The sequence below is a fragment of the Halictus rubicundus genome, chromosome 2 (genome assembly GCF_050948215.1).
Source record: "Halictus rubicundus isolate RS-2024b chromosome 2, iyHalRubi1_principal, whole genome shotgun sequence".
Lineage (NCBI taxonomy): Eukaryota > Metazoa > Arthropoda > Insecta > Hymenoptera > Halictidae > Halictus > Halictus rubicundus.
In genome coordinates, this window is record NC_135150.1 from 2,279,239 (window position 1) to 2,296,869 (window position 17,631).

Genomic DNA, 17,631 nt, shown 5'->3' on the forward strand with positions numbered 1-17,631 from the left:
GTTGTACCCCCCCCCCCCCTAGAGCAGGCCCTGAAAATATCTGGCAGCATCAAAGTACATACAGTGTTCCCTCGCATAGTCAGAAAATTGGACGCTTGGTCGCGCTACAATGTAACACGATCCGAGGCAGGATATCGGTGAGGCAATACTAATGCAATGATGAAACCTTATTACTTTTAGTTATTTCGCTACCAAACCTTTACCAACGCGTTGATGAAATTTTTCTGATTAAAATGATCCCAAACACGACAGAATTTCTATTATACTTACTTATTTAATAAATAATGAAGGTTCGAATGCAAAGAAGGACAACGCGTGAAAGAAAAAGACGCACAGAGTGGTGGCAGTCGGTATAGGCCTCTCTATTGCTTGCAATGGTAACGCAAATACAAAACTCTTTTACTTTTTATTCTTTTTTCCAGAACTTTTACTAACAAATTTGTGAGATTTCTTTTATTAAAAAAAGACTAAACTCGACAGAGTTTCAATCATATTCACTTATATCATAGCGAGTTATGATCACACTTTAATAAGTAAATATGGTCCAAAGTATGCCGTAAGTTTTCTGATTAAAAAAAGAATGAAAAATAAGAAAAGTTTACTATTTGCATTGACATGATCGATACGCAGTCTTTTAAACTGTGCCGGTTGCCTGGACCCTTAGTCCCTCTTTGTCGTTTACGCGCTGCCCTTGTCTATATTCGGCAAACTTCAAATAACGTAGTACCTACACGATTCTTGAGACTCCAGAACCACGAGGTTGTCATACTATGGGAGAGAATATTGTGACTTGGTTAAACGATTTGTTAAACGGTGAAAATTGTAAATATGATTGTTGAAGGAATTATTCGGACCTTTATTCTGAACTATGTTATGTATTTTTGCTGGTATATAATACTTCTTTTTTAAATCGACTTGATCGCGTCGAATGTCACAATAAAAACGAATTTCTTATGCTCATTGCAAAATAATATCGCATTTAAGTACGCAATAGTGACACTCAATGACTGTACTACTAAGGCATAAGGCAGATTAAAAATCTTTCTTGAAATTATAATCCCAAAAGAAACTATTAGACTACATTACTGAGGCTTGCTAATTCTCGATTGAAATCGTTATTGCTGTTAGAAGATTGTTGAGAAAATCCATAACTGTGAATCTTTGACTAACAAAGCTGCGACGAATTCGAGAAGTGGAAGAAACCGTTCAGTTGCAGCAAAATATCGATTCCAGTCAAGCTCATGTCCCAGTTTCTTTTAAGAGTTCCGCTTCCGGTACATGCTGCGGTCGCCGGTCAACCACGCAAAGTGGTTTACGATTGAATATAAGAATTTGATCGATAGTTGAAAGTACACATGTGCATTCTGCGAAATAAACTATTTAATATCACGGATACTTTGACTGCTTCTGCTTCCAAAAAAGTAAATAAAATATAGTTTATTCTGAATATAACATATCAATTAATAAAGATATTCAGTGAAGAAATCCTGTTGATGTCTGTTAGAAAAACAAAAATACAAAAAATAAAAGAAAATTATGCGAAGTGTATATAATTCTATGTATACAAAATAAGTATAATATTCCAGAAAATATCTATCTAGATATGCATAATGTTCTAATAATAAGCGGTTCGATATATGTGTATATGTATTCAATACAATACAATTAATTATTTAAAATCGAATGATCGTAATAAGAACAACAGACGAGACATAGAATAATCCGATCACGCAATGTGTTTTCATGTCACAGTCGAATGGAACTCCCGAGAATATCAATATAAGATTTTAAACTTTTAATCAAATCTTTTCAATGTAAATGAAAAATTTTAATATTAAATTAAAATTTTATCAAAAACATTTTCCAATACTTTTACTATGTTATGACGGACTCTTTCAATATTGTTGATTATTACAGGAACAACTGGATACACATATTATTTATATTTAAACAACGGTATTCATTTTTGCGAACTGTAGCTAGTAGGGTAATTTCGGAAAAGATACACCACATTTTGTATCCTATTTATAAAAATTTTATTGAAAATAATTGAAAGTATAGGCAGGCATAGTTTAATTATTTATTTAAATCTCTTTAATAATATATAACGTTAAATGAGTAAAACTTTTATTTCAATATATTAATATGCTGTTTAAAAAAGTTCGAAGAAGTGCATCAACAACTCTCAGTTTTAATTTATTGCTTTTTAATTAATTAAAAAATGGATATTTCATTCTTTATAAAAACGACTGCCTAGTACACTTACATAAATTAATAGTGCGTCTGTTCCTAAATTGAGGGAGAGACGCACCTATACAAAAACAAGGACCAACAAACAATTTACAATACAAAAATTTTTGTCAAAAAACGATGAAAAATCGTAAAAGAGAAACCATTGTCTTTATTTAAGACGATATTGATAGTTAAAACCATACCATAAGAAGGTAACAACATTTGTACAGACCACTTACAAAAATATTTCATCAGAAGTTTGGAGCACGAAGAAGTTTTTATCTTCTGTTACACGTAAATAATATAATACACGTGTTCTTCGATACGAGATTATTTATAAATGTTAAAATGATGTAAATGATAACAGAAAAACAGTTGAGAATAGTCCAGTATTGCCACAATAAAAACTGGTGCATCTCATCCTATGGTGCGTCTTTCCTGAAATTACCATTACCATTTACCATTTTAGAATTCCTCGAAGAACCATAAGGTCAAATGTTATTATTATTATTATAATTATATTATTATTATTATATTATTATAATTATTATTATAATTAAATATTGAAGAAATCTATCATTCACTAATTGATTTATGGAGTTCGAAGTTCGAATTCGCAGTGTTCGTCTTCTGCTGAATTAATTTTACTTTCATTTGAACATAATAGTGTATAAAAATACAACAAATATTTATCAAAAAGAAAAAAAGATGGTTATCAAATTGGTTATCATAATTGGTCATACCTTTAGATTGAAATAAAACAGAAATTATTTGAAACCATGTATGGCTTCTTCATTTTAACATAAAGTCTACCCCTAACATAAATTGTGGGACATAGCATCATTTAAGTGTGTATCTTTTTTATGAAGCAAATGCTCTAATGCAAGAAAAATTAAATCGACGATTAATTTCATGTAAAGGGAACGGCAACGCGCCGTATAGATTTATCTTTTGTAAAAAGCAAAATCTACGTCAACAATTTTTGAAACCAATAATTTATTAACGAGCCGGAAAACAATATCATAGTTGCCGTTGATGAAAACGAGTCCCAGTTATATTAAAATGTAATAGAAAATTGTGTCAAATGAAGGAGACACTGAAATAAAATTGTGTTGCACAATAAATGTCACAGACTTTCTGTGAAAGTAAAGAAACCAGCCAAATCTGAAATTATTTATGTTTTATTTCAGTCTGAAGATAGGACGTTCAGTTTTTACAACCCTACACTCGTTACATGTAAGTATTATATTTGATTAGACACAATGAATCTTCTCGAATCTCACCGACTCTGATTTTTATTTTATACGACGCATCGTGATGAAAAACCAATTTTTCTTGTTAAACAAAGAATTCTATAGACCATAATCGCCACCCATTACCGGAACGATGAAAATATTGAACGATTGCAAAAGTTTTAGAAACCATGACCAATTTTTCTTAATTTTCCCAATCTTCAAATACGTTTAGATCTTTTTTTAAGGAAACTTGTGCAGTTTTTCAAATCCCCCAGCTTACAAAGCTGTTGTGGGACAATTGTAGAAAACAGCGATTAAATAATTGATTAATAAAACTAAAATGATAATTCAAAATGTTACTGGTTTGTGTTATATTTTCATATCGGACACGAATTTTTGCGACCGTCTAATATTAAATTGTTTTTCGTGGAAAAAATCTCGCGATAATTCGACTCATATTTCCGGCGAGATGTCACGTCGATAATCGATTCACCGATGTCCCGCACGGTTAAAAAAAAATCAACCCTTACCTCCTGTCACCTGTTCGATCGCGGTTTTCGAGGACTGTTGAACAACGATGAATCGGGATAGATCAGCTCGGACCCATCGCTAGCAGGTCTCTGTTCCACTCGACCGGCCGAATACACTCGTGTCCGCGTGGTTCTTGGGTATTATATTTTTAGAAGACGATGCCGGCCGCGAAACTGGAACCGGACGGAAGTGCAGTGCGGGAAAATGCTCTTGCCGCGATTGCTATCTCTCGATGCGTTATTTATGTCGAACAAGCCGACCCGCGGACAAGCGAATGCCAGCCGAGACAAATTTTCCGTACGCAAACTTACCCTCAACCTCCGCCATGTTAGTTGTTAGGGGAAACAATGATCGTCATGGTAACCCCGGTGACAGGTAATACGACTATTACAGCATCGGAGGTTCGACCAAAAAATAATTAAAAGCCGAGGCACGTGATCAGTAGATTCCGAATCTTTACGCGAAATCAAAATTTTTATTGTTTTGAAATTAACTGAGGTCGACGAGTTCATTCGTCATTCGTGTTCGCTATCACCTGCTACAAATGTTTCGCTTTCTTCTTATTTCAACAAATAATTGTTTCACTTTATTGTGTTCTAATTCCATATTAGCATAAACTACATCTCATATGTGTCTATTATCGCACAATTTTTGTTATATCAATTTTATTTGTCTTACATTAGGGTAAGGGACCCAATTATTGTTGGGGGTACCAATTACCGTGCCTATATTAAATGTACTTATTTTTCAAGCATAATGAATATTAAAAAAGAGATATTCAATTTTTTCATTAAAATCAGTTAATATATATGTTATATATCTCGTGTTTAATATTCATTTCGTCTTAAAAATAAGTATAACTAGTATAGGCACAGTAATTGGTACCCCCACAGTAATTGGGTCACATACCCTATGTCTCTGTAAATGTTCATGATTGAAAAGTCATCGTCAGTTAAAAGGTTACAACACAAAATGTGAAATTCTAACTACAATACCAGATGTTCTGAGAAGCTTTTACCAATTCTTGTTTGCCATAATTGGATTGCGGTATAATAAAAATTGTCTGTCAATTGTAAGAAACGGAAGTTAAGGGGACATTACACTTTCTCAGGTCGGAAATTTTAATAATTTTTATGGGATAAAGTAATGAAAAAACATTTTTTGAGTCCGTAATTTTTTTTACATATATCTTAAGCCTTCAAAGGCGGGAAAAAATTTTTATGTAATTTTGTAAATGATTTTTTATAGGGGTTTTTTTGCAGCCTCGAGGAAGTTAGTTTAAAATTTTTTCTGCCGGCGTGCACGATTGCGACTCACTGGAATGTCTAAAAAAACAAGAATTATCCTTAGAAAAAGTATGACTATGACCCCAGTATAGACTAGAATAAATTAAATTACTTAACCTTTTCCTCAATTTTTAACGTTTTTTTTTTTACGAAGAAAATGCTATTTTGAGACCACCAACTTTGAAGGTCCACCATTTTGTGAATTTTTGCTCGAACAAAATAATCGTAGTCTATACTAGGGTAATAGTCATACTTTTTCTAAAGATAATTTTTTTTCAGACGTTCCAGGGAGCTCCAATCGTGCACGCCTGCAGATCAAAATTTTTTGAAATGACTTGCATGAGGCTGCAAAAAAACCCTATAAAAAATCATTTACAAAATTACATACAAATTTTTTCTTGTGTTTGAAGACAAGATATATGTCAAAAAAATTACGGATTCAAACAATGTTATAAATGAAAATGTATATTCTCTTTCAATCATCTTAAAAAATCGAATATTCTTAAAATCTTCTAATGTCTTTTCAGTTTTATATTTGATGTCTTTATTTTTGTCATAAGTGCATAAAATCCGCAGACTAGTGACGAGGCAATGACTGGGATTTGATTAGCTTCGGATTGGTTTACTCTTTGCCATTTTGTTTCGTGTTATTCACGTTTTTTAGTGCTACCAGAGAGGATAGGAAAGTGCTCACGCCCGGGGTTTCGGCGTTCCCACTTTCGTGACATCGCCGGTTTAGCATGGCACAGAACCGTGTCGTCTTTCCTGGAACAGAACCGTGTCACCGACGAGATATATATAAAGACTGCCAGCCCCCGTGTCACCGACGAGATATATATAAAGACTGCCAGCCCCCGTGTTAACTGCGAGTCTCAAAGTGGGTCCCAGGTGGGTACTGGGATCGGTCGGTAACGGCCCCAACGGCGAGATACTCTCGTCAGTTGTGGAACTAAGAACGTGGAACTATCACTGATCTCAAATACCAACATCGCTAAACATGCCGCGCTCGCTACCTAAATAGAAGATTTGCTCGTGAATTACGGAAGAAACGTCAGTGACATAGGCAATAAATAACGTATAATGCGTAGAATGAAAATAATTATTTTTTATTGTACAATTTCATTACACTCTGATTGCCTTCTTATTTTCCATATTGTTCACCATTGTAATCATTATTTTATAATCGATAGTTTATAGGTGAAATTAATTAATTTGGAAATTATTGCGATATTTATAAAATAATGATTATTCAATAACATATATTCTGTAATAGTTATAGAATTAAAAAAAAGAATAAATACAATATACAAGTAATGACAAAATTCAATCGTTCTTATTGTGATCCGTAGTAACAAACAGAAAATTAATTTTTTTACTTATTTATCCGACAATACCACTTCTAATGCTCGACTGCATTGACTGCAATTATTCAAGTAGAGCTGGTAACGAAATAAAATTGTTAAGTAATGAAACTATCTTTCTCTTATCCATATAATGCTATTTGGAGGCAGTATTATTGCTATTTGTACAAACGCACAGATACACAGATTCTTATATCTTGCAATGCACGTTGTTTTTTTCTCCGTCAACCGATTTCGATGAAATTTTCAGTATCTGTATCACTAACATAGAGGAAAAGACACATATTTTAAATCTTTATTGCGAATTTAAATAAAAAAGTTTTGAAAAGTGTCCAAGTCATTTTAAGTTTTAATTATAATTGTATTGTTTGCTATTTTTTATACCTTATAGTATTGTTTCGTTACATTTTATATTTTTTATATTTTATAAGCAATAAACTTTATGTATAATCAATAATTGTATTGTTAAATTTCATTTTCTGTGAGTAATTGTCAATACATGTACATTAGTAACCACATCTAGACTTTTGCCCGAAATTCGGCAATTTGTCCGCACTGTGCAACGCGGCGAAAAGCGAGCAGTCGAATTCGAGGCGAGGACTCCCCGCGTCTCTTTCTTTTCATACGCTGTCCTTCTTCGGGTCCGAAACTTCAATCGTTCATTACACAAGTAATTATCATCGGAATTATATCATATTTGGTTTCATTTTAATCAGAAAAATGTCACGAATATGTTGGTAAAAGTTAAAAAAAAAAATAACGAAAAATAAAGAAGTTTTGTAATTGGATTAGTAGTGGTCTTCTGGTCTCACACCGATATAGCCGACCATGTGCGGCCCACTTCTCGGCGATGACGGGACGGTTCTCGAGTTTCGCTGTCCGCTTCTCCGTGCAACATTATATCGGAGACGGATATTCTCTCCGTTTGAATACCAGTCATTTTGGTGTGCCCAGAGTTGGCCATTATTTAGATAAAAAATTATTTAAATAACAATTCGAATAAAAGATACTCCATCTTTATTCGTTATTCGTAGGTTCGAATAAAAAAGGTATCTTTATTCGACGAGTATCGAATAAATAATTTTATTCGACGAGAATCTATCCGACGAATACAGATACTTTTTTTTATTCGAAGCGGATTTATTCAAACTTCGAGAAATTTTTTCATCTTTCATCTGTATCTTTTATTCGAAGGCTTTGAATAAATGTTCGAATAACTTTTGCCGAGCGCCGAGCTTCAAAGACCCAGCGACGACAGACGACATATAATGTAAGCGGATGGAAAATCGCGCACGTATGAAAGTTTAAACTTTTAGATTTTTCAATATATCCTCATAAAATTGTGACGAGCGAATGGAGGAGATTTTCCTGATGAAAATGATGTCAAATTCGAGTGTAATCGAACAAGTTTCACTGATACGTTATGTTACGATAAAAATTACAATCTCATTTCTCAATCTCAATCTCTCATAATCAAAGAAGCAGCTATTATGAAATAAATTTTTACAACAGAGTCAATAAATTCATGTGCAAAGCTAAATTAAACCAAAAAAGAAATGATTCAAAATTTCAAAGGTCTAAAAAGAACTACGATTCATAAAGGTCTCCAGTTTCATTCGATCCCCGCATTGGTCATTAGGCGATACATATGTACAACTAAAACATACATTGTAACGCGCGCGCCAGTCTTTGACTGCTCTGTCCTCGTTACAGCATTCGAATATGCCAACGCAATTACGGCACGTCATAAAACATATGGGATATCCAACAAAATATTAATTTACAAGAAGAAGATTTATATATAGCGTTATAAACTTAGTTTTGATAGTGTCCGAATATTTTCGTAACATGAAAATAAGCGTACTTTCCATATTTTTCTTTTATTATTTATGTAATCACTTATCGTAAATAAATCTCTTATGTTTTTGTTAACTACACACTGCATAGTAACATACGTGAAACCTCTTTTTGTTCTTATTGCATAAATTTCTGAAGTACGGACTATTATAGTCAAAACTATAGTGCTGTCCGAATATTTTTGTGACCGACTGTATATATCAGTGGGAATAGCGCAGTAGAAGGAGAAATTAGAGTGGGGGAACAAGTTTTGCTCTGGCGACACTGGTCGGTCCCCAAGGACCGACACTAGACTTTTCGTAGGTCGACCCGGAGAGGTGAGTTCTGTTCACATATAAACTTGCGGTTACTCGCAGCGTGAACGAAAAGCCGAGTCTGTTTTGCTTGACGTTCCGTTCTACCGACAACACCGGCAAGTGAACAAAGCCGCACGCAGTACGCGGGCTCTAAACAAAAGACATAGTGCAATTTCGTTTTCTAAAGTACATAGATCTATCAAAAGCTTTCGTTGTTCATAAAATTCCAAATTTTGTATTGCCTTGGAAATGTTAACAGAATCAGAATGTGATGCATCGAGTGATGCATCAAGCAATGAATTTATGATGCTATCTAAAAATCAACGTCATCGTGTTTTGCGCTCATTTGAAGATGATAGTCAGTTAGAGAGTGTGCATCTAGAAAACAATAATACTACTGATAATCAATATTTTGAATGGTCCGAACCAAGAGGGAATCAACCAAATATTAAAGCTTTCACAAGTCTGTATGGTGCTGATGTAAATAACATAAAAGTTCAGAGTTGTGTAAATATAGAAGACTTCTATGCTTTGTTAGTCACTGATGAAATACTTGAAAGGATAAGTGAACAGACAAATATATATGCAATGCGTATGCGATCAACAAATACTTCAGAACGTTTAGATCAGTGGGTACCTACAGATAAAGAAGATATCAAGCGCTTTTTTGGGCTTATTATTTGGATGGGATTAGTAAAACTTCCAAACATAAGTTTATACTGGTCCAAGGATCCTATATATTATCAGCCATTTCCCCACAAAATAATGAGCAAGAATCGTTTTGAGATTCTTTTGAGAATGCTTCACTTTACAGACAATGAATCAGCTAATACCACCAACAGTTTATCGAAAATTCAACAAATCATAGATGAATTGAATGAAAATTTTAAAAAATATTATAATCCATCAGAATTGATCTGCATTGACAAATCTGTGATTTCGTTCCATGAACAAATGATATTTCGACGATACATGAAGCAAAGAAGGCACAAATGTGGTATAAATGTTTTCAAACTTTGCTGTGGGTTTGGGTACACATATAACATTCATGTCTACAGTGACAAAGCTTTCGACGAAGTAAATACGACACCAACGAATGTTGTTATGAATTTATGTAAAGATATATTTCATAGAGGCCACACATTATGCACGAACAATTGGTATACAAGTCTAGATTTAGCGAAGCAACTAATACAAAAAAATACGCATTTGATAGGAACTCTCCGAAATAATTGTAAAGGTAATCCAAAAGAAGTAGTGTCAAAGAAATTGAAACAGGGAGAATTTGTTGCACAAGAGAGTAGAGAAGGAATAACAATTTTGAAATGGAAAGAAAAGCGTGATGTCCTGTTACTTTCTACTAAACATTCGACAGAAATGAAAACTGTCAAAACAAAAACACAGTTTATTTATAAACCCAAAATAGTTATTGATTATAATATAGGTAAAAAATCTATCGATCTTTCGGATCAAATGACTGTGTACAACAATCCATTACGGAAGTCAATGAAATGGTACAGAAAGTTATGTTTTGAACTTTTACTGAACACTTCTGTTGTGAATGCCTTTTTTATATATCAAGAGGTAACAGGTGATAAAATATCTATTACAACATATCGAAAAAAATTGGCTGAGGTGCTCACAAAAATCAAGCAAGAAGAAACCATCACGAATACAAGACTTCAGCATAAATTAGAAACAAAAGATGGTAGTGCGCATAAGATGAGGAGATACTGCGCCGAATGTTACAATAGTAATTCAAAAACTTTTGGTGCAAAAACAGCGAAAAATGTAACAAAAAAAGTTATAACTTTTTGCAATGGTTGTAAAGAAAAACCGCACCTTTGTTTAAATTGTTTTAATAAACTACATTAATTTTTGTTAAAACTATACTTACTAAATTGCTATAGTCATTTATCAGAATTCTATATTAACTAACAATTCTGGTTGAATCTATTAATTCAAAATTTTATTAATTTGATGTGTACTTAATTGTCCTGTACATTGGGTGTGTAAGAGCACGCAAATCTGCTGTAACAAAAGGATTCAGATTTTTAAGCAAACTTCCACTGACTGCACAACGAAAAAATTATAAAAGCTCAAGTCATAGTAGTTCATGTAATATATCAATGTATATTTTAATGATTTGTTACAGATAAAAAAATTAAGTCATAAGAATTATAGAATAGTTAATTTATACAAATTATTTGTACAATGCACTTTGTAAATAGAATTCAGATATTTATACAATCTCAAGCTTTTGTAACTGTTATACGCTCCCCTACTCAACAACATTAATTTACAATATTATTGTTTATTATACGTTATCATAGACAATACCGCCATCCATATGCTTATTATTATCGTTAATATTATTGTTACATACGGAGAGTTTTCTTCCGTGACTTATGACCCCCTCCTGGGAGCCACGGGCTAGTATTGAGGACAATTCAAATTGAGGACACAAAACGGAGAGTTCAAACTTAGTATCCGCGATAGGATATATAAAATTATTTGTAAAGTCCTAAACTTAAATGTCAATATATTGTACTCTAATATTCAGTACATTCGAGTATATTTCATTTGAAACCGCATCCTTTTCGGAATTTCAGTTCTAATAAAACCCAAAGTGGTACACTTTCGTCTCTCGAAGTGTATACTCAATAATACTATAAGCTACGATCCCGATGATGAAACAGACATCAGCTCGTCCGCAACTAACAAATTCGGAAAAACACATCCTCGGTTACGCAGATCAGCTGCTAAGAGCTACTTCGAGTCGTAACATTGATACTGTTACTATTACTATCATTGTAATGTGGTCATTAATTACTATTGTTACTAATACTTTTGTTAGCTTTATAGTGGCATCTAAACTAGTAAATATCTTTGAGGTCTCATATGTAACGACAACTCACGGTGCGACGCACTATGGGCTATTTGACCTTAAAATGCCGTAAAACGTTCGTTTCATAGACATCCTCGAAGTAAAAAAAATTCTATACATACAGTTTAGTATGTACTACTTGTTGTTTAGTAGCTACTTGTTTAGTAGCGTCCAGTATTTATTTTGGTAGCATTACAAAGGGTTTAGCCTTACCTATAATATGAAAAAAACTAGATGCTGCTGAGCTACCTACAGCGATTATTATTATTATTATTAATGACACATCTACAAACTTCCAATATATAAACTTTCGAAAAAATTCTTTTTAACAAAATATATATAATGTTCATGTTTTATTTCAAGATGTTGTAGCTGACCAAAAGACAAATCCAACGATCTACGATATTATGACCTTGGACCTATAAATAATGCTAGAATAGTTTTTACCGCTTTTTAGGGTCAAATAGCATGACTTATTACGGCTAAAATCTTTTTCCCCTTTCAGTCAATAAATTCCCATTTTCTGATTTCTCCTAATTCTATAAAATGAGAAGAAAAGCAGAATAATTTCCCACTCGGTATAAATCGATGGGGATAAGAATCTAACCCCATGTATTTCGGGAAAATTATTCTGTGCGTTGAACACAACAGTAAATCAGTCTTAGAAAATGAATATGGACCATTTCGCGCTAAATGATCATTCTTAAACACTTCACATGTATTAAAACCTATTTCAATTTGAACGAAATTTCTTAAGTTCTTATCTGGATATTTACTGTGTTGCGTCTTGTGTGAACATATAAAATCACAGCTGTAATCACTGTTACTGTGGTCAGCCAAAAAGCAAACAAATACAGTGTCCTGTTGCAGTATTTGCCCTGGGCTGGATCATAATTTACACCCATAGAATATACTTGGTACACCCACACAGTGCCTACAAAATTCCCAAAAATATTAAAATAAACCAATTTATAGATTATTTATAGATTACAAATGACTGTTAAAGTATGAACATAATGTAACTACATGAAATAGTTGATTATATTACTGACCCATGACGAAAAGAATGCAGGTGAATGAATCAGTTAATGTTTCTATAGCATTCAGTAGACATTTATCTTCACCTACTGCTCTCCGAATACAGCAACACAATCTCTTAAAAATACTGAGACTGCCGTTCACTAATAAATATATAGGAATATATACTCCTTGTGGGCATTCATTTATGTAGAGTCCACCAATAACCACCATGCATATTGGAATTACTACCGTAATTATCGTTAATACCCCAAAGAGAATGATAAGTGTGACTACAATTATAAAAGGTAACTTTAGTAATTCTTTTTGGTAAGAATTCTTATTATTATATAAAATTTCAAAGAAAATCGTTGCTTACTAGTATATAAGAGTGAAATGACAATATTCGTATGATGTCCAAATGTTTTGTGTGCATGTCTGATACGATCGAACAATGAATCAGAGGAAGGAGGTGGAGCTAAAAGATAATAGCAATTCTGTGTTAAAAAGAGATTACTTTAAAATTATATAGTCCACTAGCATGTTCTTATTCTTTGTGACAGTTAACAGAGAAGGAGCAGTTAATCCTCCAACCACAGGCGATTTTTCGAATTCCTCTACAAAACTACAAACGAAATTTGTATCTTTTGTATACATTTATCAAATGAAAACAAGTGAATAATATACAAAAAAATCTTAGAAAGAAAATCTTTTTATTTGTTCTCTTACATCTTAAGGGAAACGTGAATATCGTTGTTCAACAGACAAAATATATAAAACAAAATTAAAACCGTTTCTGTACATAAACCAACATTACAATCTGCACACCAAGTTCTTGGAGAGAAGAGCACGTAATGCGGTTTCCATATTGCTCGCAGTTGGAGAATTGATTACGTTTAATCTATTTCAAAAATAAGTACCAATGTCAATCGCCACCTCATACGAAGGGGGTGGATCCTGAGGTATTGCTAAATTTTCCATAGGTAGATGGTGTTCCATGATGTTAGGATTTATTCCAGACATTCTGATTTATTTATTGCATCCCCTCCAAATATTTTTGCTGCTTTAGCAGTTTGACCTAGTGGGTTAATAAGATAAAAAATTTAGTAGCTTTTGACTGTTGTCACAATGCAGTTGTCATTGTAAACAGCTCTTGTGGCTTGAATATTAAAAGATTGAGAATATAGCAATAGTTTCTCCATTTATATAGAATGTCGTAGGTTTTAATGACCAAATTTTATTAATATATTCAATAAATCTAAAGAAGAAAGAAATGTTATACAAGGTGTTAAGAAACAGCCATTCTTTCTGAGACATTAACAGTTTTTTATGTTAACATCGTGATTGACTTACTGACTTCTGCATGTTATACAGAATGTTTATCTAACTGTTTATAAACTGCCCAAACTCATATAAACCTTGTTCAATTTTTATACATACTTTATAGCAAAAGGATACCAAGCAGCTATTACAATGGAAGGAAGACATGTGGAACATCTTTTGTAAATACTAAAAAGCCAACATTAATTCAACCATGATGCTCATATGTATAAAAACATTTATATATTGAAAATGGTTGAACTTTTAATCTGTGTTTACTAAGATTTCTTTACTCAGTGTAGTATATTCTATGTACCATATAAATATTGAATAGTCTTTCTTTAACATCTTATGTAAACATAGAATTAGGTTGCCCCATAAGTTTGTGCTGCTTTTTGTTCCACTATTTAAATTAATGTATAAAACATTGTAATCACCCACTCTTTCCACAACCTCTTCCCACATTTTTGGTAAGGACATTATACCGTCACTATAAAATTTCTGTGGTTTTTCATAAAAATACTTTTCGAAGTTTGTTTTTAAGGACTCAACATTATCCAATTTTTTCAGCTAAAAAATGTTCCATTGACCGAAATAAATCATAATCCAATGGAGCAATGTTTGTAGAATATAGTGGGTGTAATAATATTTGCCAACCGAAGTCTTGCATTATCGCAATGAAAAATCACATTGTTCCGATTCACGATTTTTGGTTGTTTTACTCTTATCGCTTCTTCTAATTTATCCAACCAAGCACAGTACTTGTCTGAATTAATTGTTTAGTTGGCTGGAAGAAACTCAAAATACAAAATTCCTTGATAATCCCACTATACAGAGAAGAAAACTTTATGAGGGTATAGACCCAGTTTTTTGGTGGATCTTCTCTTTTGGTTCATATTCGTTCTCTTTGAGGATTATGTGCATGTTTTTCATTGTGTGCATGTAAAGATATGCACGTTGCTATGCAACCACAATGGTTCTGTTCTTATGGGACAACCAAATAATTTGAAGCTTTTTTAAAAAATTTATTACACAAATGTGAAATATAAGGAAAATAGTGATAGATTTGGAATTTCAATGGTACAGTATAGGAATAGATCGGCAATATTCATATCTAGTCTATCTATGTGAGCTGCGTTTGCAATTAGCCCATACCAATAATGCTGACATAAACTAACTTTATGAAAGGTAAAATCAAATATTTGACGAAATCTGATAATAAATACATTTTTTTCTTTACTTAAATTCATAGAATATACTGACTTGGCCGTTAAAACCCTGTTTATGGTCCGTGTATATTTAGCAAAAATATTTTGTATTTAATATACATTTATAGCAAAACAAAAATAAATGTTCTTACCTATGATCTATGCTTTGAAAAATTGTTACGTTGCTAATTCATTGAATTAATTTATTAAACGATTCCATGTGGAACTGATATAATGATTTTGATTTAAAAAGGAGTAAAATACTTATAAAATATTAAAATAGTCAAAAACGACCTGTCAGTCTGTTACTCCCGGCTTCTGGAAATACATATCACTGTCATTGTGCAAGTTTGACAGTTACATTTGATTATAGCTGCTGTCTCACAATTAAACTTATGTAAAATGTTTTAGACACGTAAATATTCAACATTTTGAATATCTTCAAATGGGAAACGATATGGTCCAAAGATACTACAAGTTAGGAAACTTGTGCCGTGTGCCATAATAAAACATATATGGCGTAAATAAGTATTTAGATAAGTACACTCAACTGGTATCAATGAGTTCCGTATCGAGTACTATCGACAATTCGATGTTGGCGAGTGCAATCGATTTTAAATCGAACGTCGACATTCAAATACATAAGAAACATTCCTTCATATTTAAAACAGTATATTTATGGTTATAAATAAGTAATAAATTCGAATAATTATTTAAATAATTTGCACGATTATTTTATTCTCTCTGCATATACAGGATGTTCATGGTATTACTAGCCAGCGTTTTTCTCGCAAATAATAAATATATCAGAAAAAAATGAAAGAGAAAAAGGTAATACTGTTTTTTGAAAATCTACGTAATGGCGTAGGCAATTTTGTTGTGTTTGAATGATTTTTGTAGAAATAAAGGTGACCTTGCCAACATTATGATGTAGCTAATAACCTAGCAGTTGATGCGACATAAAACCATAAAATAAACAAAAATGTTCCGTTAAAGTTTTTTTTTGTTTCACTAATAGCGTGATATAAAACAAAAGAGGAACCGTTGCCTGTGTGTGAATGTGATCAGAACACAAAATAACACGTGATATACGTCACTTTTTTAATGCAGTGTAAAAACGTTTACTAGTAGATAATACTTTTAATTTATGCCGTACAAATATAAAAAAGGTTGCGGTAGACACCAAAAAACAATTCGGGAGCACATTAAGAAACAAGAAATGATTCAAGAGCTATATACATGATCACTGCCACCGTATTCAAATGTCTACGCCAACGAGAAGCAAATTATGTCGATAATTGACCCAACAGAATAAATCGGTATAATGAAATAATGGGTAGATTACTCTAAACCATCTGTAAGCATAAGAAAAATGATGGCGTGAAACGAAATAGATTACATTTCGATTTTAAGTAAGCTTATACTGCTTAGAAATATTTTTGATAACCTGTTAAAGACTACTACAAGTTATACAATCATACTTGTTAATTCATAGATAATTATTATTAGCAATTACACAAGCTCAGACTATTAAAAAGTGGTATATTTGATGAAAACTCTAGCAGGTTTCATCATTAACAAAATGTATACATATGTTTCTTCATCAATATAAGCATTTTTATATTATTATAAATTATTCACAAACGCATTAATATAAATTAAAGTTTGATATCGATAAACAAAGTGTCTCAAATCGTTAGCTTTTAATCGATGCAAAGCACTGATGCGAGAAAATGATTTATTAATTCGTAGTAGTGAGGTAATGGTTCGTCTTCAAACTTTTGTCTCCGCTCGCTGAGCGGTACATCAAAGGATCTGTTCGCGAGCTGAAGATCTATGTGGACGCACAGTGTTCAATTCTGTAGGCGAGTTCGCAACAAAATTAATAACTCGTAAACTAATACATTTTCGATCCAAGAGCCTTAATACTTTTTTCAAGAGCACATGAATATCTATCAGTTGATGAAAGAAAATACAATTTTATTAAAAAAGTTTAAATGATTTCAATTTTTACTAAATAAAAAGTTACTAATAATTTTTCTTTGGCAGAAATCGCTATTCGAAAATTCGTATCCTCCTTTGATATTTTCAGTCTAATTATGCTGAGTAATTTTTCACAGTCCTCATATGACATCCTCCTGTTTCGTTTTATGACAAATCATTTGTTGAGCATATTCCACCAGAAATGCGTCTTTTTTTAAATTTCTCTTTGCCAGCATTTGTTACCACTACTAAACCAATTACAAAACTTCTTTATTTTTCATTATTTTTTAATGAGACTTTCACCACAATGTTCGTAGCATTTTTCTGATTCAAATGATACTAAAGGGGATATAATTCGAATCATATTTACACTAATTTTCCGTTAATATAATTGTAATGGGAAGTAACTGTTATCGTT

At 32.4% G+C, this 17,631-nt stretch overlaps 1 protein-coding gene across 2 annotated transcripts; it reads right to left on the reverse strand.

Annotated features, from left to right (window-relative positions):
• Nucleotides 1-10,747: 10,747 nt before the first annotated feature.
• On the reverse strand, nt 10,748-15,765 carry LOC143363374 (uncharacterized). Of its 2 annotated transcripts, XM_076803971.1 has the most exons (5): nt 15,383-15,765; nt 13,623-13,780; nt 13,082-13,180; nt 12,738-12,995; nt 10,748-12,619 (listed from the first exon to the last, which is right to left on the reverse strand). In XM_076803971.1, the coding sequence occupies exons 2-5, from the start codon at nt 13,723-13,725 to the stop codon at nt 12,438-12,440; spliced, it is 642 nt and encodes a 213-aa protein (XP_076660086.1). In that variant the 5' UTR covers nt 13,726-13,780; nt 15,383-15,765; the 3' UTR covers nt 10,748-12,437. The 2 variants fall into 2 exon arrangements, with proteins under 2 accessions (XP_076660086.1, XP_076660089.1); XM_076803974.1 differs by lacking the exon at nt 15,383-15,765 and having other exon boundaries at nt 13,623-14,088.
• Nucleotides 15,766-17,631: the final 1,866 nt, after the last annotated feature.

Bases quoted from the DNA above. Each gene is read 5' to 3' on its own strand.
- LOC143363374 (XM_076803971.1), bottom strand. From the start codon at position 13,725: ATGTCTGGAATAAATCCTAACATCATGGAACACCATCTACCTATGGAA. The intron at 13,181-13,622 runs GTACTTATTTTT...ATTATCTTTTAG, and splicing joins TGAGGTGGCGATTGACATTG to CTCCACCTCCTTCCTCTGAT. The intron at 12,996-13,081 runs GTAAGCAACGAT...TTATAATTGTAG, and splicing joins CATTTCACTCTTATATACTA to TCACACTTATCATTCTCTTT.